Source organism: Zophobas morio, unplaced genomic scaffold, assembly GCF_036711695.1.
Source record: "Zophobas morio isolate AGI-343-1 ecotype UQ-CSIRO unplaced genomic scaffold, CSIRO_AGI_Zmor_V1 ptg000024l, whole genome shotgun sequence".
In the NCBI taxonomy this organism is placed as follows: Eukaryota; Metazoa; Arthropoda; class Insecta; order Coleoptera; family Tenebrionidae; genus Zophobas; species Zophobas morio.
This window is the reverse complement of record NW_026972129.1, coordinates 1,913,937-1,939,700: the sequence shown is the minus strand read 5'-3', so window position 1 is coordinate 1,939,700 and position 25,764 is coordinate 1,913,937. Positions and strand designations below refer to the sequence as shown.

The window sequence follows — 25,764 nt, the reverse complement described above, 5'->3', positions numbered from 1 at the left end:
TTTTAAAGTTACCATAAGCATGGTAATTTTTTTATCAAAATGTATTTGCTCTTCCCCACTAAAAAAATCGATGACGTCACCCTAAAATTTGGTGAATAAATCCTATCTAAAATGTGAAAAATATGATGAGTCTGTACTTGTGATTTATCATTCCGTTCATATTTTTTCGATTTGCATATATAGGGTGACTGAAAAAAATTATTGAATGCGTCAATTGATTTTATTGATTTAATCAGGATTTACAGAACCGAATGCTTTGAAATCTTGGAGATGTTTTAAAGTTATTATAAGCATGGTAAATTTTGTATCAAAATGTATTTGCTCATCCCCCCTAAAAAATTGATGACGTCACCCCAAAAGTTTGCTGAATAAATCCTATCTAAAATGTACAAAATATGATGAGTCTGTACTTGTGGTTTATCATTCCATTCATATTTTTGGATTTGCATATACAGGCTGACTCAAAAAAATTAATGAATGCGTGAATTTATTTGATCGATTTAATCAGGAATTACAAAACCGAATGCTTTGAAATCTTGGAGATATTTTAAAGTTATTATAAGCATGGTAAACTTTTGTTCAAAATGTATTTGTTCATCCCTCCTAAAAAAATTGGTGACGTCACCCTTAAATTTTGCTAAATAAATCCTATCTAAAATGCAGAAAATATGATGAGTTTGTATTTGTGATTTATCATTCCATTCATATTTTTTAGATTTTCTGAAAGGGTGGCTCAAAAAAATTAATGAAGTCAATTTATTTTATTGAACAAATTAAAGGCAACACTTATTATTAGTATTACATTGGACCAACCCAATTTGGTACACAAAATTTTTTAAAGTTAAAACTCGGTTGAAACATAGCTGACTAGGTTCCGCGAATGTGGTATAGACATGTTTTAAATCAACCAATTGTGAATTCCACCGTCAAAAATTAAAATAAAATCCAATGTTTTATATAATAAGCGGAAGTCGAAGCAATAAAACCGATGGTTGTTTTGTTTACAGTTTCTCTGTTTGACTCTCACGTATGCTGTTACGCCTGTCATCTTAAATTAAGAATGTTTATACATACACGATTTTCAGTTGCCTCTGATACGTATACGTGAGTAAATTGGTTCGTTATCTTATTGATTATTACATATCAATATTCAAAACGACCCAATTCATTTTCCCGAAAATTTGGGAATATAATAATTTTATTCTTAGTATTACACTACATCTATCCCAACTAATATACGTGTCCTTGCAAAAATGTTGATGACGTCATCGCAATTTTTTTTTAAATTCCCACTACAAAAATGTAATGAGAAAAAAAACACAATAGGCATGCAGTCGTCAAGTTTCCGACAGCGAGGGAAGTACTGTCTAAACTCTTTAGACCAATTTTTTTACTTGCTGTAAACACTCCTAGCGACGCACTGGCTACGACCTTGTGGACCAGATCAAGGCGTCCCCACTACTCTCCGTACTGCTTATGAGACATTTCACTTGGGCGATTGGGCTGATCTATAAGTCTTTGCCATTTCTATTGAAACACCACTTGTTAATCGTAAATTTGGCAACATTGATGTTCAGACAATTTTCTAATTAAAAGCCGTTGTCAATCAACCGAAAACTGTTACCAATTGCCAAATTTTAAGCAAAATCAACAGATGGTGTTTCAGTATGGCAAAGACCATAACTACTCTATGGAATTAAAAAAACTAAGACCTAACCTAACCAATAACCATCTAAGTAAACGATCGCAATGATATCGTAAACATAGATGACGAATCAAATAAAGCACATGGTTTTTAGAGCGCGAATTAAATGTGAAGGAAATTTAAAAGTCGCCATTTCTCAAGCATGTACGTACAGCAGGCTGTAAAAATACCGCAGCTTTGAATACAGTCGAGGCCCTTAATAATGGCCGCCTCCGGGTCCTAGCAATGGACTGCCGACAGTACCCGAACGGTTTGAGAAAGGCAAGTTGGTTTAAAACTGCAAACACAGATCTGCATTTATCAAAATTCAGGTTTCTCTCAGTGCATAGCTAGGACATGGCCATGGGAGGCGGTCATTATTAAAGGCCTCGACTGTAACTACATATTTAAAAAAGTAGCCAGTTTGGCGCCACTTAAAAAAATAATAGCCATAAAATGTCGCCACTCGCCAAATAAAGATTTTGGTCGCAGTGCCACCAAAAAAATCGTCAGCTTTGCGATAAATAGCCACAGCTGGCAACCCTGCTTCAATAATGTAAACGGAACAGGGAAATTTTAGCTGGCGGGAATGGTTAAAATATATATCTAATTTATTTAGTTAAACTTTAAATAAATATATGTTTACAGTTAACCTTTTTTTCTACACATATATTTTAGGTTTATAAAATAGTTTTAGCTTGTGGAGCTCTTTAGTTAATAATATTGCTTAATTTTCCCAAATGTGTCAGTCACTCCTTGATTTCAGTAGGCTCGACGAAAATTTTTCTAATGTTGAGAGTAGCCCATGTAAATTCAATCTCTTCTCTAGGAAATAACAATACGTTCTCACATTTCAATTGTGCTAATTGAATATTTATATAAAAAAAAAATTGTAAAAGTCATTTTTAAGTGGTAGGTACTTCTTTTCGATTTAGCTTTGGAAGCAAAACCTTGAGATCATGGAGGTAGAATAAGAGGGAAGATAGTTTAAAAAAGCGCCTAATACCGCACTTTCGACTAGGATCATAAATAGCTCCCCCGAGAAACTATTATTCCAGTGGCGTGCTCAAAAGCGTTTGTCGGGACGCTGGACATACGATACAAAAATGAAAATGTAGCGAGTTAATGGCATTCATTAAGTATATATTTATACAGTATGACCCCGAATTGAGTTCACAATAGGAAAAAAAAACTGTATTTTCTATTTTACAAAAAAATGACATAGGAGTAACATTTTTTGCTGTGTGCTTAAAATCGAAAAAAACCGAAAGTAACGAAGAACTTAGAAATATGAAAAATTAATTTTAAGAGAACAGACTAGGAATATTGAAGTTTTAATAGCAGATTTATTCGTTTTGAATTAAGCAAAACATGTTATTCCTATGTCATTTTTTTGTAAAATAGAAAATACAGTTTTTTTCCCTCTTGTGAACTCAATCCGGGGACATACTGTATATTTAATCGTTGTTAATGGTAAGGTTCACGAATGGGTAAAGGTCAAATTCTTTTAGTATTTGCTACCTGTGAACCCATTCCCATTCGAAACCAAAGTGCACGGTCTCTGATCCTCTTTTGATAACCGAGCGCTTCCGATGTAGTAGGTACCGAAAGGATCATAAATGACTCTTGCTTGGAGCTCTTTTGCCCGCATTTCTATAATATTGGTTAAATGAGGGACTCCCTCCTGTCATATTACCTCCATGCTTGAGATGCACATTTGTATGGAAGATGCACAATGTAAATATTTTCTAGTAATTTCGTTTGTAGACATCAAAATTGTTTGCTATGCAAAAATTCAGATCAAAAATAATTAAAATTATTGCTTCTGTGTTATCACCAGTACGCGGAATTCTATCTCAGGGCTGGAGTCCCCAGTTGAAGTAAGGTGTGTTTTACGGCGGGTAGCGGGAACGCTTTGATCTGGTCCACAAGGTCGTAGCCAGTGCGTCGCTGGCACTGTTTACAGCTAGTAAAAAAACTACTTCTATATTACTATATTATTTCAAATAATAATACTTGATGCCCCTTTTTAATTTTTCAACCACAGGACCACATATTTGTGATTTTGAAATGTTGTATTATATTGATATAGTCGAAAAGAAAAATATATTTCTAATCAAATCAAGATATTATTCCGCGCGTTGGTTATCACATTGTGATTATAATTTACGGTATTCTTTTAATTTAGGGCTACGTTGGTACTTGGTTTTCTGCAACAAGAACTGTTGGGATCGAGTATGTATGAATATTATCATCATGACGATATTACTTCTATAGCCGAATGTCACAAATGTGCTTTACAAAACACCGATTACACAACAACAAAGATTTACAGATTCAGGACGAAGGATGGAGGTTTTGTAAAATTGCAGACTGAATGGAAATCTTTCAAAAATCCTTGGACTAAAGATATTGAATATCTTATAGCCAAAAACACTTTAATATTGTATGTATATATCAAATAAATGTGAGATAAAAACTATTTTTTTTTTCATTTAAGGACAGACTTTCGTACAGTTGAAAGTAGTGCTAGTAGAACAGATGGTGTTCAAGAAAATTTGGAATTTTTTGCTCAATGTATACTTCAAATGTTAGTAAATAGTACCATTTGAAAAAATTAACAGTATTTTTGTAGGTGGCAAAGACATACAAAGATTAATAAATACACATGTAGAAGCAAGTAAGATTGGTCGTCAAATTGCTGAACAAGTAATGGACTCTCAAAGACGTGGAGGAGATCTCTCAGCGAGTAGCAGTCCCAAATCTGAGGCGGAATCTTCGATACCAGTTTCTAGCACTGAGGTAACTGTTCTGATTTATTGAGCTATTAATTAGCGCCAGAAGTTTTTGTTGTTTTATATATGTAATCAGTTACAAATAATGGAGTTCATTTTTATCTAGTACCTAGTGTGTGCTCTACACTGATTCCATGACCAAAGATTAATATAAATCTGATAGTGGCTTGAAAATAATGGAATATGTATATGCTGTTGACATAAGTTCATTCGGTCAATATGTCCACTAACTAGCTAATGTATGTATTACAGCTAACATCCGAAATCCGTTATTATGCATAATAACTAGACATTTTAGGAATTATGCGTAATAACTGAAATTTTCCTGTTCCTCTGTTAGTTATTATCAATATTACCTAAACGTTTCCGTTATTATGCATAATAACTGACTACTGAACTGACAAGTTTAGTTATTAACTTATTACGCATAATTCCTAAAATGTCTAGTTATTATGCATAATAATGTATTTCGGATATTAGCTGTAACATATGCATTGACTAATTTACTCAGTAAATGTGTTCAGAATGGACAATATGTAAACTTCAAAATGTTTTTACACACCGAAGGCTAGACAACCCGTTGGAAAGCTGAAATTTAGAGGAACTCGGGAAAATTGGCAGACGTGGCGACACCAATGAGATAGGTGTAATTCAGCGTCCGGCGGGGCTTTTGCCCGGGAAGTAGCTGTTTCCGTCCACTAGTTGGTTCCCCAAATAGCAGGAAAGTACGACCTTTCGGCACAATGGGAAAAACACATACCTTGGTTACCACACTTACATTTCAATATGTAAACTTTTACTAGTCGAGTAGTCAATGTATACGTTGATGATTCTCCCAAAGTGTGCACCAAAAAACACATCATGACATAGCCTCACATTATACTGATGTTTTAGTGGCGTTTACCTATTATTTGTTGTTATTGTGTGGTATACAGGGTGTTATTGAAAGGTACGTACAACAAAATTGACAGTTCTTCGCGAAGTCTAAGAAGCCTGAAAAACTTAATTTGTGTTATCAAAATTATAAGGGGAAAATTAACCCCTATCCAACCTTTTTAGACGCTACTGAAGGATAAATAGGTAAAATTAATTTATTTTAGTAAATCCTAGCAACTGTAACAATAATAAAAAAATAAGAGACACTTTTGTTGCTACAGAAACGAAAGATGACCTTTTTATCAGAGGCGTACAACGAATTTGGACATAAATTTTAATAATTTTTATCTCTAAAAGGAGAACAGTTTATCTGAACTTTTTTTAAATTTTAGCACCCATACTTCGAGACCAATTGCCGGTTTTATTTTGTACGTACCTTTCAATAACACGCTGTATAACATTAACTGCTAGTGTAATTTACATACAATGCACAAAAACGCAATTAAAACAAAGTTTTATCAACGCATTGAAAAAATCCCGCACAAAAAATTTTTCGTTCAAATTTGGAAAAATATCTTATATGTATGTTAAAGGAAGAAGTGAAAATCGCAATCGAGTCCGTCCGCCGACTTTCTACTTTTACGTTTTCTCGACCTTTTATAACCCCTAGAGTACGAAGAAATAGGTCCCCCGTTTCCGTCTGTCTGTGCGTCTGTCTGCCTGCCGGCCCGGTTTTTATTAGATAGAGAATCTCCGAAAGTACTGGGCCAATTGTTGTCAAATTTTGCATTTATATTAGGAATAACATGTAGATGGCAAAATGCTAACCAAAATTTGTCTAATCATCCCCACCAATAATATGATGACGTTACTGCAAAATTATACATAGTAAACGGGTTTTAAACTGTATAAAATAACATAGTCCTACACATGTAGTGTATGACTCCGAATTGAGTTTTTACCTGAAACGTCCAGATTTTTGGAAAAAAAATCAAAATTATAAAACAACATTTTGCAATTTAATTTTGAATCTGCAAAACTGAATGCTTTGAAATCTTATAGATGTTTTAAAGTTATGATAAGCATGATAAATTTTTAATTAAAATATATTTACTTATCCCCTCCAAAAAATTCATGACGTCACCTCAAAATTTTGACGTATAAATCCTATATATATTGTACAAAATATGATGAGTTTGTACTTGTTGTTTTTGATTTGCATATACAGGGTGACTCAAAAAAATGTATGAATGCCTGAATTTGTTTTATTGATTTAATCAGAAACTACAATACCGAATGCTTTGAAATCTTGGAAACGTCACCTCAAAATTTTGCTGAATAAACCCTAAATGTGCAAAATTTGATGAGTCAATACTTGTAATTTATCAGTGCATTAATATTTTTTAGATTTGCTTATACGGGGTGCCTCAAAAAAATGAATGACTGAATCAATTTATATTATTGATTAAATCAAGAATTGCAAAACTGTATACTTTTAAATCTTGTAGACGTTTTGAAGTTATTATAAGCATGATAACTTTTTAATCAAAATGTATCTGTTTATCAACCCCAAAAAATTTTACCGAATATAGATACTATCTAAAATTGCAAAACATGATCGTCTATACTTGTAATGTATCATTGCATTCATATTGTTTATATTTGGTTATACCTACAGGGTGACTCAAAAAAATTAATGAATTAGTCAAATTATTTTACTGAATAAATCAATACTTTGAAATCTTGCAGACGTCTTAAAGTTATTGTCAGCCTGGTAAATTGTTAATCAAAACATATCTATTTATTTTATGTGAAACCTCGTTTTTGCTCCATATAGGTTATCCCGAAAAAGTAAAATTCCGCAAAACAAAGTTTATAATTTTTCATAGAAGCAGTATTTGTTGGGCTGTACTTCAGAAGCGAGGGAAGTTCTGTCGAAATAACCTTCGACCAATTTTTTTAATATGGTATTGTACATCAGTACTATGTGCTACTTTTTATATAGGAATAAATTTAACTATGCTGTTCCATAATGTCCTAGTGCTTCTTTCCCTATATTTAGGTACTATATTTACTGCATTTTTGTGAGACCATAGCCTGCAATCGCAACTAATCTACCATGAATAATGTCGGTTATTTTTTTTTATTTTTGCTCTAGTTGACTATGACACTTACGTCAGCCGTTTCAATTGCATTGCTGACGCACGTGCCAGCAGTGTCAACTAGAGAGGAAATTTAAAAAAAAATCGAACGGTAGATCTTTGCAATTACCCAAATTTTAATTTTGGACGATCAACACCAAGATTATTAGATGAGCTATAATAACTATTTCTGAAAAAAATAAAGAACATTTTTTTGTCTACTCAGTTACTTAATAGTTAGAGAAAGTCTTTGTCTTTATCATAGAATTTTTTTTTCTCAGAGTATACAAGAACTTGCAAAATTTTAACCTATTGCTTTACCAGCACTGAAAATGCTTAGCCTTGCAGTATTGACTGTATCAATTATTATTAACATAAACTTAACATTGTAATACTTTTAACGCCATTAGGTAAAAAATAAAACTCTAAAAATGTTTTCTCTTTTTTATGTGTGAACATTTTAACAGCCTTATTATTAGAGCAGCTTTCAACAGGAAAAGGTACAGGGGCGGGGCTTAAGATGCGCCACTTGTAGTCGGGCTAGCAGTGGCGTAACATCGATGTATTGAGAAGGGAGTTTCGGCTGAGTTACATTTCTTTCAAAAACAATTAAAAATAGAGCAATTTCCACAGAAGAATACAGACAACCATTTAATAAAAATAAATGTATTTGTTTGGTAAAAAAATAGACTTACGTAACAATAAATTATGATAATCTATCACACAAAATTTGGTATTTTTAATTATTAAACGAGTTTATAATGTGTGGGATTATAGCATGAGTAAAAAATTTCACGAATCCCTCATTATAAACCAGTATCATATACTATTTTATAGTCGACTAGTCTTAAAGCAACAGTTAAATCTTTAGATAAAAGCGGGCTTAAAACTCTGAGAATAAGCAACCTATGACTATAATTATATGGTTTTTAATTTTCTGGTACAATTTATCGATATCGTAAAGTCGGATTATAATAAGGCTTAACGTTTTCTGTCTTTAACATTGAAGTAATAATCGCAGTTCGTATTCTAGCATTCGTTTATAACTAGAGCTTCGACTGTACCGTAATTTAACAGTAATTATTGCTCACTAAAAATTACCTTTTTACTTCTTTTACTTACTTTTTTATTCAACTCATACATCGAATACAGCACTAATAATTGTTTAAATTCTTTTTCTATAATGTCAACGCTAATAAAATAGAAAAGTGATATTTTTATTAACCGCAATAATATTTTAATATTTCAAAATCGAAATATTCATCGCCGCTGCCACTGCTTGCACGATATTTGTAAGGCCAAACCAAAACAATGTTGTGCGCACTCCCACCACCTGTACCGTTTTGTGTTGAAAGCTGCTCTACCTACACACTGAAACATGGCATTTAGACTTAAAATTTATACTTTTCAGAATCACATAACAAGTGCACAGCCAGAATCTACAACAGTCATACAGGATTTGTGTGAATCCACAAGGACATATAATCAAGTCAGAAATGCTGTGAATGATACAGGTAAATAACGTTTTGCATTTTTGAAATAGATAATTATTTTTAAACGTTTGAAAATTTCATGACATTTAAAAATAATTTAGATGTTTGACATACGACTGTTGGAATATAGTTTTTAAGAATAGTCCAAGACCGCGTAATTACTACGTCCATGGACATGTAGATTTTTTGAAAAAAAGATCGAAATTGTGTAACAAAATTTTGCAATTTAACTTTGAAATTGCAAAACCGAATGCTCTAAAATATTGCACACGTTTTACAGTTATCGTAAACATAGTAAATCGTTAATCAAAATTTATATCTTTATCCCCTTCCAAAAAAAGTTGATGACGTCATCTCAAAATTACTATGCTGTTAACGGCATCGCTAATTTAGCAACATGAATTAGAATAGAGCTGTTTCGACAATTAGACCAATTGTGCCAATTTCTTTCGGACAAAAAAAAAACTCTGAACTCCTTCTGTCCGCCATTGCCAGTAAAAACCCTTTTATTTGTTCCTTACTTGTAAACATCAATTTACGAAGTCACTGTATTCAACATGAAAATGTCACTTAACTGGCTATATATAGCCTCTAAAAAATGTTACTGGCTAGCCAGTAAAATTTTTACAGCCCTCCTCGTGCTCATACAGCCATGTATTTTAAACATTTTAAACTATTATAAGTTGAAATGACAGCCAAAATTGATTCAGGTAAATTTTCAGTCACAATTGCTGCTTCCTCAGTAATATAACTTGCGCCACACTCATTTCAGTACATACATCGAAAACGATAAATCGAAAAATCTAAATGACAAAACTAGACAACACAATAATTGCTATGATAAGTGCCATGCTGACGTGCGTTTCCAAGGCAATACGTCTAAAGCTCATACGATGTTTCATCAAATATTGGACCTTCTACTAGAGTTTTTAATAGTTTATAATACTTTTTTACTTCCTCTTGTCTTGTTAAAGCTTGTTTACTATCGTCTGAACTAACTCGGTAAATTAGCCTTTACACGCACCCTGCCTCTAAAGCGTTACAGTGGCAGCTTTACAGGCACCGTGCCTGTAAAACGTTGTCATGACAGCACCGGAATCAAACACACATTCGCTGCGTTGGCCTTTTTCTTAATCTCACTAATGCTGTGCTAATACTAACGTTAAAATCACCTTCAAACTCTTCATCTTCATCGAATTCCACAACTAACAGAGCTCACAAACAAAATTAAACTATTTAAATTATTAATCGAATTTACAAATTGACAGTCCCGTTATTTTCAAACAATTCAATTTTCCATAGTTACCGGAGCAAACTATGAAAAATGACTATAATTTCTATGACTGTAATTTCAAGTAAAATTTCTAGAGATGCCAAAGTTGTTCATTTTCAGGATTTTCAGCAAGAGGAAGTAAAACGTTGTACGCGGCTCGCTTGCAACTAGCCTTTACTGGGGCTCACCGGATTACAGGACTCGCTCCTACGTCGCTCGCCCTGCAAACATTCCGGCTCGCCCGTAAAGGCTAATTTACTAAGTTTGCCACGTAAATAACTATTGTACAACCATCGCTTTTTCGATCATTTACCGTATAGGTTTCCATAGCAGTAAGTTCAGTTTACGGGTTGCTACGACTAACAACTAACAGGCGAACGGTAAGTACATTACTTACTGTTCAGCTGAACGGTAAGTAATCATGCATTCAAGATTTTTTTCATTTTAAATTCCATGAGTGTTCGACTTCGACATTTTCGCTTTCAGAATCACTCATGATTGATATTTTAAGTAAATAAATCACTCACTAATAGTCGCGGAAAGAAAATTAACTCGAAATCAAGCCAGATCAAATCTAAATCGACAGCGGTCAAAATGGAAACTGATTTTTAAAATTGTTGTTTATACAGGATCATTATAAAATATTGTAGTCAACTCACCTGTGAAAAACAATTGAAATTTTTCTCGTGCCGCCAATCACCAAAATGATTTCAACTCTTTTGAAATGTCACGAACGTCGAAACAAATCTATCAAATGTGTCAAAAATTGAAATGCCAGGTTTGCGGTTTAATTTCATTTTAAATAGACACAAAAATACGCCAGGCCAGAGCATTAAGGGTTGCAGTGTTATCGATCATTTGTGAACGCCACTGCAATACATTTCAGCTTCAAAAATTGTAAATTGTCAGAAAAACGTTTAAGGGCTTTGTCATGAATTACCCCTTGGAAAGTCGATTGGAGTTGAACAGAATAAATCATCTGGTCTGTTTTGCAAAAAAGGAATAATTTTTCAAATAATGAAATCCAAAAAGTGAGGTTAAATTTGTCGAAACCAATGAACACGGTAATTAATTAAAAAATTACATTTTTATAGGTACCCTGAAGGTAAAAATTGTGAAAAATCACGTAATGGACAATGGCAGAGCAAGTCTTATCACAGTTAACGAACAGTACCACTGTTTTAACATGACAATGAGTAATGATTTTTTGCAGTAAATAATTTTGCCAAAGTGGTGATCCCGCGAAAGTTCAGTTTGTAAATTGTAAGGAATCGTCAAAACATTGTGCAGACGTGGTTTGTGACCGGTGCTTTTCTCTTGAAAAAACACAACTGAAAGCCTTGATCTTCATCCCTACAATAGGTGAAAACTGCTATGTCCAAACATTACCTTCAGCTTTGCAGTTTCTAGATATCTGAAACATACTAGATCTGCATAACAGGAATGTCAAAGAAGTTCTACCCAAAACACGCCCACATGGCCATCCTAATATCAAGATTTTTCAAAATTTCTATAATAAAAAATATGAAAAAAACAATAACATTTCAGGAGCATAGTGTTAAGAGTTCTGTAGATGATTATGAGATCTCTTGAAACAACAGAATGTTTAATAAAGATTTTTAACCTTCCTAATAGTAAAGTTACAATTATTACTAAACAGTAAGTTGAAGTAATTTTTAAATTAAGAGAATGCAACTAACACAGAAAGAAAAATGAAAGTTACTGAAAATAAAAAACTTTATTGCAGTATCTACATACACTTTCTACATCCAATTTTGTTTATTGATCACATTCATTTACTTTAAAAAGTATCGGGCCTATGAATCGTCGTCTAGAAACAGCTAACCACACACCAACCTTCACTGCGTGTAATGGTGTTTCTTCAAAAGGGTGAGTATTTTCTATACACCAAATTCTGAAGTTCTATGAGTTGACATAGCCTAACAGATGAAACCAGACTTCATCAGAAAAGAACGACAAATCAAGAATCCTGTTATGGTCCATATTAGCTTGAAACCAACGACAATACCCAATGCGGGGAGGAAAATCAGCTGGTTGCAGCTCCTGAACCAACGAAATCTTATATGGATGCATATGTAACTTCTCTTTTACGATTTTCTGGCACGTGCTGTATGGTATTCCGGGCTGTAAAGAGTTTTGACAAAGCTTTATTCAGACTTTGTTTCATTCTCATCCTTAAATCTTCAACAACACTAACTTGAGGTCTCCCCGTCGGTTTTCACTTAGAAACGCTACCAGTGTTGTTAAATCTGGCCATAATTCGCCGCTAAAGCGTCTTCAAAAATTCTTCCTCAATGACAACAGGATATTTCACCAGATACTCGTTTTTAGACGCCTTCACAGAGTACACTCCATCCCCATCCTCATTTAACACCCCATTACGGTAATAGGACATGATGATTGCTCCAAAGAACTAAAAAATTCATTTGTAACACTGACTATAGTTATTCCTCTGTGTTCATTACCTGAGATTATTCCACAATGATCTGTAGTTTTGATAAAAACTGTTTTTTGAGACACTTATTAAAGTTGGAACAAATGGGCACACAGCAAAAATGAAAACAAGACCAGTCAATTAACGCACAAAGTGTGGGAAAACGTACCAGTAATCAGTAGAAATGAAAAAGTTATTGACATCTGACAGAATTTGATGAAGCGTTGAAACAGTGCAGCCGCTAATGTCATACTAATGTGGCGTTAAAAATAAAAATTCCAATATTAGTGTAATCCTTTCCACAAAACTGAAAAAGGCGGCACACAATGTCACCAAAGTCATGGCCTTCCTTGACTACAATATTTTATAATGACCCTGTATTAATCGAAACCATAGTAACAAATTTTAAATTAAAAAACGACCTTGTTGATGTTTGATATAAATTCTTTCAATTTATGAATTTGATAAAAAGACCCAAATCTTTTGATGGTCGTACAAAAAATAGTATAAGCATCACGAACGTTAAGGGGGTTTACTGGTCTCAGACAAATTGGAGACGTCGCTTCGCTCCGTCTCCAAACTTTTGCCTTCGACCAGTAAACACCACTTACCGTTCTTAATACTTAATATACTAATTTACAAGTGAGAAACAAATAAAACATTGAACAATACACGCAAGGTAACGGGATTTTACTGGCTCCAGAAGGTTACTGACTCGCCTGCGGGTCGCCAGTCATATCCTTCTGTCCGCCCTTTTACCATGCTAGTAATGTTAAATACTATTACAGGCTATAGCCAGTTAAGTGAGATTTTCATGTTGAATACAGTGACTTGGTAAATTGATGTTTACAAGCGAGGAACAAGCAAACGATATTAAAGCAACTGTTTTTGGCGGCCTTAATATTAAAGTATTCTCCTTCAAAACTGAAGATTTGTTCGTTAGTTTTAAAGCATTTGGTATAAAATGGAATACGCTTTATTGAGTTTGTTGTTAACTGTGCTATTAACGACATCGCTAATTTTAACGACATGAATTAGAATAGAGCTGATTCGACAATTAGAAGATTGACTTGTGCCAATTTCTCTCGGACGTTGCCCGATATGAGGATTTTATAATACAGTCTCCAAAACTCGGATCTCGTTGTCCGAATGTGTTGCGGTTAAAACACTTCTCCTTTTACTTACAGGCCAACCGTTTCGTAATTTCATTTCGAGTATTTTGAAAATTTTATCTGTTGGATATCTAAGTTCGGAATATCTCTGAGCGTACAAATTTGCCGCCGCTTGAAAATTTGTTCACACTCCATAAATTGAGATCATGTCCGTTTTCTCCTATGGTTGTCTCGGTATTGGTAAACGAATATCTTGGCATTTTTGCAAATAATTTTCAACTGTTCTCAATTAACAGTAACATAAGACTGCAAACTTGAATTCATATTTTTTAAATTCTACTATGTATCAAAGAGTAGTAGAATAATGTATTTTGGGGTGCCTATTGAGTTAAGTCAAATTCGTCATTTACATGGAATATAAAATTTATAAAGGTTGCCATTTTGTGTTCCAATGTATGATGTGGGTACGCGTGAATAACTTATCCGTATATAAAAACAAAAAACAGGAAAAAAAAAGAAAACATTATATCTATACGGGAATAATGTTATTTACGCGGACTCACAGCATGCAGTGGAACACAAAATGGCAGCCTTTGTAAATTTCATATCTAGGGCACTTAATATCCCAAATAAAAAAGAATATTTTAACAAAGAAATTGAAGTGATTAAAACAACAACAGTAAAAAATGGATATAAAAAAACATATTTAACAAATTATTGAGGAAATTTACTAAATTGACGATAAATCGGACGTAAGAATGGAAAAAAAATGGACGCAAAGATGGACGCAAGAATCGAAAAGATGGACGAAAAAATATATAAATAGATCAGCCTCACTGAAAAATTCCAAATGGACGTAGAAGCAAACAAAAGTGAAATAGCGGAAATTAAAGAACAAATGAAAAACGTAAAAGGGGAAGTCAAGTATTAGTTAAAGAGTGAGTCAGAAAAATCAGTGGAATGTATAGAAGATCGAATGTAGAACAAAATGGACGATCGAATGACATCTCTGGAAGATCGAATAGAGAGTAAAATGAAGAAATTAAAAAATAATAATAAAAAATGCAGCAACCACTGTTTCATTGTATGTGACGTCGGGTTCCAGAACAATTCAACCATCAGACACATTGGTCATCATACAAAAAGCAGTTTGATGAGGCAGCAGCGACGGAGAATCTTGGGAGAAAGAACAGAAAGCTACAGCCTTGGTAAAGCTTTGCGAGGGGCAGCGCTGGAAATACTTCAAATTTTATCCGAAAAAAATAGAAACAAATATAGTACCCTAACGGCCGCTCTAGAGTTTCGATTAGGAGATGAACATCTGAAACAGGTTTTTGCAGCCGACGTGAACACAAAAACCAAGAGAGTTGGAGAGTCCCTTCAAGAATTTGAAGCAAATGTTAAGAGACTGGTACGTCTTGCATACTCCGACGCACTACCAACTTTTCAAGAGAGGCTTGCGACAGAAACCTTCGTAAATGGCATTCGAGACGTTGAAGTCAAGAAGGTCCTACAGGTATCAAGGAATCAGACATCATTTGATGCCTTGATTCGTGCGCTGGAAGTGGAGGTGGCGTACAGTTCTCAGGAACGTGCCACAAAGTCAGAGTGGCAGAACTAGAAAAACCAGAAAACGACGGAATATAAAAGGTACTGGAGAAACTGTCACAACAAATGGATGACTTATCTCAAGAATTAGAACATGGTGTACCTCGTAGGAGAAGCCTAGAATGCTATAGGTGAAGCACACAACAGAGATCTTCTCGACGAACTGTGCAGGGAAACTAAAAATAACCAGGACATTGGGGGATGTGCTGACTGGTGAGTATAAGGCCCCCAGGGAAGTGAAGATAAAAAGTTTCATCAGAGTCACTAGTCCAACTATACCCGGGGAATATTAATGGAACTCCCGCAGCAATCACGATTGATACTGGTATCAATTATACGTCCAGGACTCATGATGGCTAAATATGGAACGACTGCATCTGAAACAATCAAATTGAAGACTGTGACTGGACATTCGACGCCAATCATGGCCGAAGCCGAAGTAGAAATCTACATTGGTCACCTGAAGATAAGACATCGGGCTCTTATGGCTAATACTGAAGACGACTTTATTTTGGGAATGGATTTGATTAGCCGCCATGGATTTACGGTCGATCCAGTGGAAAAAGTCCTACGTCTTGGCAATGAAGATTTTATCCTGAATTAGCGTTGTATTGAATCGAAACCTGTAAGACTGATCGCGTGCCGGAATATGAAAGAGAAAGAGAAAATGCGGAAACCACCGCACATCCCCAAGAAGAATCTCATGATTGCTAGTGCTTTAATTAATACCACTTATGACATACCTGTACGCGCCGCAAATGTTGTCCCCAAAGCCATGAACATCAAGAGTGGGGAGGTTCTTACCGTCTGTGAACCAGTCACGAATATATTTTTTCACAACGAAGATCTGATAACGACGATGAAGAAAAGAAAACAACTTAGAAATTATTCCTACCGTGTAGCTTGGTCATCTAACAGATCATCAACGGAAAGTGAAGATGCGCAACCGATCCGCGCATACTACTTTTGGCAAAACCAGATGAAGCCGAGGAACTGGTATGAAAAATGTTGGATGAAGGCGTTATAGAGGAGTCCATGGTCTTTGCGCGTAGTGCTAGTCACCAAAAAGGACGGATCGACGAGATTCTGCGTAGACTACAGGAAACTGAATCATGTAACCAAGGACAGTTACCCACTTCCACGATTTGAAGACACGCTCACAACATCAGGATTCGCCTAGTTCTCCACGTTGAACCTCAAAAGCTGCTATTGGTAAGTTGGCATTCATCCAGAAGATAAGGAAAAAAGCGCTTTTTCTGCTGGGAGCGGCTTGTATCAATTTACAAGCCTTCTGGATTATGTAATGCTCCGACTACTTTTGAGAGGCTAATGGAGATGATACTACGAGGGTTAACATGGAAAACGTATTTCGCCTATTTAACGACTTCATGGTAATGGAAAAAACATTTGAGGACCGCTTGACCAACCTAGAAGAAGTATTTAGCACAATGAAAGAGACAAATTTGAAGTTGACTCCGAAGAAGTGACTCCTCTTCCAAAAAGAAGTAGAATTTCGGAGGAAACGAAGATCAATGCAATTCGCGATTGGCCAAGACAGAAAGATAAGCACGAAATCCGGAGTTTTTTGGGGTTATGCACATAATACAGAAGGTTTGTCAAGGAATTTGCTGATATTGCTGCTCCTCTGCACAGAGTGACGGATTTAAAGTCTCAGTTTAATTGGACTGCTGAATGCTCTAGTCCTATTCTGTCCTAACTGCAATTATCGGGAATGTTCATCTTAAATACTAATATAAGTAATATCGGAATAGGTGCCGTACTGTCACAAGTGGAGGACAAGGAAGAAAGAACCACCGAATACTTCAGCAGAGTACTTTCGAAACCTGAGAATAACTACTGTGCCACGAGAAGGACGATCGCCAGGGCTGTTGAACATTTCCACAAATATTTCTATGGACGGGAATTCCCGATTAACCGATCATGCAGCCCTCAGATGGCTCCTTCAGATGAAGAATCCCGAAGGACAAGTGGCTAGATGACTTGAATGACTCCAGCAGTATCACTTCAAAATTCGACACAGGACTGGTAAGCTCCACAATAATGCGGACTCTTTGTCAAGAAGACCGTGTAAGAATTGCAAAGGCTGGGACAAGATCCAGCAGCGTGAAACGTCGTTCAACTGTGGGAGGACAGTAGTCGTAGAAAATGGAAGAATGGACTACGGCCCAGCTTAAAAAGATCAAGAGGCGGATGTGGATTTCGGGCCGTTTCTCAAATGGAAAGAAGATGGGGTGGAACGGTCAGGTTGGTCAGAAATATCAGACGAGAACGGATTGCTTAAGCGAGCCTGGGAGAGTCCAGATGGAAACATACTATCTTACAGTTGATGGTTCTGGCCACCAGAATCAGGGAAGTACTTTGAGAGATATACAATGGGGGTTCTGGTGCTCATTTTGGAATGAACAAGACGCTTTCTAAGGTTAGAGAAAGATTTTACTGGGTCCAACGTCGGTTCGTCTTTCGAAATAATTGCAGTGGACATAGTAGTCCCCCCCCCCCCAATGGAAATGCATTCGGACCAAGGGAGAAACTTCGAGTCAAACCTATTCCGAAGGGTTACTAAAGTACTCAGTATGCGTAAGACACGGACTACGCCGTTGCACCCACAGTCAGATGGATTGGTAGAACGGTTCAATCGTAGTATGGAAGAACATATTTCGAAGATGGTGGCCGAACATCAGAAAGATTGGGATCGATACCTTCCACTGTTCCTAAAGTTGTGTAAAATGAAGTCATAGATTACGATTTGAGACAAGAGTAAAAGAACATTTAGATGCAAATAAACAGTCAGCGTTTGGAAGTCATTTGAGACAAACTAAACATATTTACATTTGACAAAAAGGGAAATGTTAAGCTATTACATGTTAACATTTTGTGAAAATGTCTCGGATGTAAAATCATAGGCGTAACAATTTTGTTCAAAAAAATTTACTGTCAGTGTCAGTTCGTGAAAATTTAAAAAAATGCGCACGCTTAAATACCAAAGAAAAAACTCGAATCATTGCGAAATTAGAAGAAGGGTGGTCATTGCGACGGGTTGCAGCTGACATAGCTGTTACGAGTAGTTACAGTGTATTTCTAAAATTAAAAAAAAAATGGAACCAACATAATACCGTCGAACGTCGTGTAGGATCTGGACGGCCAAAAATAACCGGTATGGAAGAAGATGCCATGCTGGTTAATTATATGCAGCGGGTGACGGTTTATTTTGTTGTTATTGACCCTTTTCCTGTAAGATCGTAAAACTTCCATAGTGACTTTTCGTGCGCACGCATCTTCAAAACCACGTATCCGGCACTCCGGCAGCAGAGCAAAGGCCTGTGACAACAAACTGCTTTGACAGAATGCAACCAGCTATACATGCGTAATCTGTCGCTCATTGGTTAATTTTAACTTGGCGCTTCAAAAATCTGACTTCGCCTGCGCGATGTTGTCTCACTCTGTATCATTGGAATTTATATAATGTCTACTCACTTTGCTTACAGGAAAAGGGTCAATTGTAGTAATTTTCTTGGTGACTTTTTTACCAGAAACGAACGTAGATCTCAGACCACTATTTGATGTTCCATTATTATACAAGTTGCAAACAAAATTACTTGATTATAATTTGCTGGTCATCATTCGTTAATTATAATAATTTTGTAAAATGTATACCATATTTTCGGACAGAGGGAGTAATAATAGTTATTTACAAGTGAGAAACAAATAAAATATTGAACAATACACGCAAGGTAATAGGTTTTTACTGGCTCCAGAAGGCGGCTTCTGTCCGCCAGTAAAAAGTCTTTTACCATGCTAGTAATGCTAAATACTATTCTACCAGCCAACTTTTATGGATGTATTAAATACTATTCTACCAGCCAACTTTTATGGATGTAAACAGGCATTTAACAGACAGAAACCGCTAATAGTAGTTTACGATACAAGTAACGTTATTAGGGTTTTTACATTACGAGGAATATGTTTGAAGAACGAGGGGCGGTAGCCCCGAGTTCTTTAAAATTTCCGAGTAATGTAAAAACCCGATAACGTTACGCGTATCGTAACACGTTTTATTTTATCCTAACACAATTTAATTTAATATTAAAAATTAAAAAAATGCACCAAAGCAAGTTTACTCTGGCTGTGCCGATATCCAAACGCTTATTTATTTATACTTCAAAATTTTTAAATTTTGAAAACAAAGCGAATTTTGCCCATTTAAAATGAGCAAAACCATAAAAGAACAAGCGGAAGAAGCAAGTAAGAAGTTAGTACCCAATAAATCTGCCGATAGGTATCAAAAAGAATACGAAATTTTTAAAAATTGGCGAACAACGTTACCGAAGTGGATGAAGACGTAATTTTAGCATACGTTTCTGAATTGGTAAGTGGTAATGTATGTTGCACTACAAATCCCTTAAATTTAATATTCATTTAGTCCAAGAAATATGAAGGATCTTCCGTATGGACAAAAATATCCATGTTGAAAAGGATGTTGCTGACCAACGAAAATCTAGATATTTCGGCATATGCATTAGTCAAATCATTCATGAAACGAAATAGTAGTAGATATACTCCAAAACAGGCTAAAACGTTTATCAGGGATCAAATAAATACCTTCCTAAGAGATGCGTGCGATGATGATTATTTACCTACAAAAGTTGGTATGACTAAGGATGCAGTTATACATATTTTATATGTATTAAATTTACAGGTAGCAACAATATTTGGAATTTTTGGTGGGTGTAGACGGGAGGAATTATATTCTTTAGCAGTTGATTCTATTGTGGATGCAGGATCGTCGATAATAAAAACCATTCCAATTACGAAGACAGGTTGCAGAAGGGTATTCACTGTCATTGATGATGGGAAAGGAATTGACTATTTGAAGATAATTAGAAAATATCGAAATATGAGACCCTCTCATGTTAGTCACAACCACTTTTTTATAAGTTGTCGAAAAGCAGGGGCGGCTGGTCAGGGGCGGCAGGGTCGGCCACGCCGTACCAGCATTTTAAAATACTTTGTAAGCGTTGAAATTAGAAAATAAAAAAAGAAATAAAGTTTGAATGTACGTTAGGATAGAACATATATATTAAAACATATATTTTAATATATTGTAGGTACAAAATAAAGCATTTGTTGCTAATTTTAAATGCTGACAAACACGCTTTGCCGGCGAGATTTCGGCACTCCGTATCCAGGAAAGCATAATGCTCGATGTTTCGACTTCGTAAGCAGCTTACGGTTCCTTCGCCGTACCCAGCAATGCGAATTTCGTTTTTAATATTTAATATTTAAGATAGCTAACAAAATTACAAAACAATAACGGCTTCGATGTTCTTCAGTGCATACTATTTTTTTTTAATAATATAATTGTTGATTTAATACATTTTCCTGTGTATGAATAATAAACGAAAAACATTACATTATATTATCTAAAGTTTTATTGTTCGTACATAACTTAGCTACAACATAAATGCCCTTTTTCTGTATTTTTAGCATCTGAGCGTTTTCAGATATTTCAGAAATGAATTTAAAGTTTTAAATAATTTTAATTTTAATTCAATAATTATTCAATTAATTTATTTGACAATTTGCCATATACATTTAAAAAAAAATAAATGTAAATGAAGATAGTTAACAGTTGGTACTTTTATTATTGCTTTTTTTATATTTTTTAACTGCATGTCATTATTTAATTATTATTATTTAATTGAGGATGTCCGGGGTCGGCAAGCCGTATAGCCGCCGGTCGACGCGGAACCCAGTAAAAATAATTTTTTCGGTGGTTCTCAATTAATGATAAAGCAGAACAAGTAGAATTAAGGATTAATAGTATTTGGAATCAAACTGGCATTGTCAATTTCCTATAAAAAAATTATTTTAACAAGTCGAGGTCGAAACATTTGAGATGTTTTGTACATCCTGGCACGTAAAATGTCAGTGGTTAACGAGTAGTGGCCATACATTACGAAAATATATAACACCAAGGTGTAGACTCAAAATATTTGGCCGACCCGAAATTTTGACCCACCAGCCGCCACTGTCGAAAAGGAAAGTGTACTGTGCAAAGAATAGGAATTAATACGTTGGGTGAAATGGGAAAAAAGGTGGCCATATTTTTAAATTTATCTCAACCATCTTTGTATACTGGTCATGCATTTCGACGATCTTCAGCAACGTTTTTGGCTGATTCTGGTGCTGACATAAGCGTACTAAAACGTCATGGAGGATAGAAGAGCACAAGCGTAGCAGAAAGATACGTAGAGGAATCGATAGAAATGAAAAATAAAATCGCTAGAATGATTCAAGGGTGTAGTTCAGAAAATATCGCAAGAAATAAGAGCAGTAGTTCGGAAAGAAATGCAGGAAGTAGTTTGAAAAATATTGCAGGAACAAATACAGAAAATTTTGCAGAAAATCGTTTAGCGAGTACTTCGGGAAATGATTTGCGAGGTACTTCAGAGAATAGTGAGCCAGCAGTCACTGTAACTAAATCATTAGTTAAAAAAGAATCATTGGCGGGTGCAAAATTTAGAAATTTGCAGCAATGCACCTTCAATTTATATTTAGGGAATTCTGAAGCATTCCGATAAAATGTTTATTGTATGTTTATTCTTTGTAAAAGTTATTACTAATAAATATGAATTTGCCTGTTTCTTAATAGAGTTTGGTTATAATTAACTTGTTTTTTTTTTAGAAAAATGATTCATAACAACACTAGTGTCGTTATGAAAATTCATAACAGTACTAGTAATGTAAAGTATGCTTTAACGTAACTCGTTGTTAATGTGTTATCGGTATGGTTACAGGTTAGGATAAAATAAAATAGTATATTATTATACTAGTTTAATAAGACGTCTTATTGTGGCACGCATGGGTTTGGGGCACGACGAGCGCAGCGAGGAGTGCTCCAAAGGAATAAGTGCCACAATGCGTCTTATTAAACGAGTATAATACACTATTTTTTTTACTTTGCATCTGATCGGAAACAAAAAATTAATAAAAATTCAAGGTTATAATTTAGGGCCTTTTAATTTGAAAGGTTAGTTGTAGCGTTGTGGCTAACTTCACATTGTCAAAGTTTGACATCTAACCACCGAACACTAACAATCTAACCTAAGTTTGCCTCAAAAAATGGAAGAAGGGGACCCCACTTCTTGCACGCCACCTGAAATACAGTTTAACAATTGATCCCATTATTAAACTGGTTTCGGTTTAACAATGAGGCCATTGTTAACGCAAAGTAGAAAAAATATATTTATTATGTTTATTAATATTCTGAACAACTGTTAAACAATATAAAGACTAAAAAAACATTGTTTTAGTTGCTTTGAAATTTTGAAGATTTCAGATTGGTATCGACCTATTTGAACCTATTTCAGCATTTTTATAACCTCATTTGAAGTTTTTTAAGCCTATTTTAGGTGCCTTTTTCCTCATTTTTTGTGGCCTAAAATCCGGGCCCGACTCATGAACATAGACAAGGTATATCCATCGTATGAAAACTTGCTACTTTTAAATACAGGGTGATGAAAACATGATGAATAAACTCAATTGTACGTTGTTAAGAAGGCTCTGAAGAACTCGAAATAAGTCGTTAAAAAAATTCCAGCACCAAAATTTTGAAAATATTGAACCTAAAAGTTGAAGAATTAACTTGGAATTCTAATTTGTTGTAATGAACTACATGTATAATCAACAGTGAAATAATTAGTTACTAATAATTTAATTTAATTGTAATGTAATAATAATTTGCTGTAAAATACGATCCACAAAATCATTTTTACCTATTGTTGACGAATGTCATTTTTGACAGTTTTTATTGGGATTTTAGACTGTCGCTCAAATTTATATTAAAACATATTAGAATTACGAAGTAAATTTTTCAACTTTGAGATTTATTTTTTTCAAAAATTTGGTTCCGGAATTCTTTAACCATATTTGTTGAGTTCTTCAGAGCTTTCTTAACACCGTATCACCGGATTTATTCGCTTATTCGTCATTTTGTCATCACTCATCATCCTTCATAAGTGGTACTATAATTGTGGTAAGCATTTGAAGAAGTGTATATGTATTTTATTCATTTTCAGCTGGAAATACAGATGAAGGAATAATTGAAATAATGGAAGACGCTGTTCGAGGATCTCCGAATAATGAACCTGTCACCGAAGGAAATGATGAAGCTGCTATGGCGGTTATAATGAGTTTACTAGAAGCTGATGCGGGTTTAGGTGGACCAGTGGATTTTTCTGGATTGCCTTGGCCATTACCTTGACCCCAAGACTAAAGTCTATGTAACAATTAACATTTAATGTTTTTAGTAACGTGCGCAAAGTAAAATTTCTGCTTATATGTTCTAAAGTGTAATGAAAAACATCGTCAAGTTGACACTAGACAGCAGGAAATATCATCGTCTACTACTCACATCTGGGAACGCGAACGCCAGTTTAGTACCAACTCGAAGATGATTTTTATTGATTGAACATTTCTAAATTTCATAGACTCCTAGATTGTCAAGACTGAAGGAAATCCAAACAATTATTGAAATCTGACTCAAAATTAGAAATGCGCGATCTTTCACTGCCGGTGATTATTATTTCACCGTAATCCGTTTTTCACTGTTGGTGGCAGTAAGTAACGGTGACCGTGATTTTCCTTTTTTTTTTTATTTACGCTAGGTAAACAATTTTTTGATCACTGTTAATATAACAGTCAGTGGTGAATTCTAATTTTGTATTCTTTTCGTAATAGTTTCATTTTTGTGTTTAATTTACCGGCTGTTATTATTTTTTCATTCATCGAGACACTGGCATATTCAGCTAATAACAAAATAATGCTGGATTTATAGTTTGACGTAACCGTACATGCAGTAATCGTATCAGTAAATGTAGGAAGATAAAGCAACGAACTTCAATGGTATCATTTATAGTTGACCGTAACCGTAATCGTATAAGCATCTTTACCGTACGAGATGGTCGTCTTTTATCTTAACCGTAGTGACTAGTGCGGTCAGCCAATCCCATGGGAGAATATCAATGGTAAATGAAGAAATCTGCTTGACCCACTTATATTTTATCCCTGACATTTATCCGCTGAAAAATCTGGATTCTTTTAGCCGTAATTTATCCAAAATTAATCATCCAGTAAAAAATTCGGATATTATATTTTACTATAACAGTCAGTCTGCCTTTTTAAGCAAGTATCGTTTTAATTACGACAAGTGAAGCCATTATTAACGTATTTTCATCTAGATGATCGTTATTACATATTTTTAATGTATCTCTTGGTAGTTTGTATGTTGTCTGTTATTATTATACATCCTTTAAAGCCTCGTCACATAGACTGTGCTATGGTATGCTTATATGTTGTATGTCATGTTCATGCTATGTGAATGTATTTTTTCACTAGCAGCCATGAAGCATGCAAATGTCGACTTATTTAGAGGTAGCAAATTCAACGTTTGCGACCACCGGTTCAAAAAGAAAAATTGAGGTTATGTACGCAATGTTTGATGTGATTATTTCTTAACCCTCGGGTGCCCAAGCCTGGGTCAAATTTGACCCACGAACCACTTTTTTGCGATTCTTTTCTTCAATCTCTTAAATTTTTTCTCCTGGATTTTATTTTTGCCTGTTTTGGTATTGTCAACAATATGTGAATATTTTCCGCCACTTGATTTTAGTTATATGATAGTTATCACATATTTGTTGCAGTGGGTCAATTTTGACCGACTTTGGGTCTTCAACTTATAGATGTTTTAACAAGCTGTTAAATGAGTAGGCATGTAATAGATAAACAAAAAGATGGCCTTTTGTTTAGTTTATGAATTTCCTAATCCTTGCGGCCATTAATGCATACATTATATATATAAAATGTAAAACTCAGTTTACAGACCAAGTGTTTCTTGAAGAAAGCGATAATTTCTCAAAGAACTCGGTCTTCAGCTAGTGCAGCCTCCCATTCAGAGACGGGTGGATAATGGATTTAATTGTGTTCCTTAAGGCTTATAAATGGTAATTGGCACTGTAGTTGATACCAAAATAGTTAAAAGGATAGGGAATCCAGAAACGAAAAAAGAGAAAAATGTGGGCTTTATGTCCGTAATGTTAACAAATATTCTGACAAATGCCGACAATGCGGCATTTTTTGTTGCAAGACACAAGTAACAATTGATGTGTTAAAAATCTACCAAAACTGTACACAATAAAACTATCGAATTTTAAGGGTTTAATTGGTGTGTTGTCTTAAATCCTAACTGTTGTTTTTTATAAACAAATACTTCTTTTATTGATATTAATGACAAAAACTTTTGTTTTGT

The 25,764-nt window shown here is 34.7% G+C and overlaps 1 protein-coding gene across 1 annotated transcript in view; it reads left to right on the top strand.

Annotated features, from left to right (window-relative positions):
- LOC135135490 (protein cycle) overlaps positions 1 to 25,499 on the top strand; it is a 101,350-nt gene extending 75,851 nt beyond the window's left edge. The window contains exons 9-13 of the mRNA XM_064064553.1: positions 3,873 to 4,130; positions 4,185 to 4,261; positions 4,320 to 4,486; positions 8,908 to 9,010; positions 23,537 to 25,499. Of these exons, the coding sequence (XP_063920623.1) occupies positions 3,873 to 4,130; positions 4,185 to 4,261; positions 4,320 to 4,486; positions 8,908 to 9,010; positions 23,537 to 23,721 (790 nt within the window). The 3' untranslated portion in view covers positions 23,722 to 25,499. The remainder of the gene's footprint in view (positions 1 to 3,872; positions 4,131 to 4,184; positions 4,262 to 4,319; positions 4,487 to 8,907; positions 9,011 to 23,536) is intronic.
- The last annotated feature ends 265 nt before the right edge of the window (positions 25,500 to 25,764 follow it).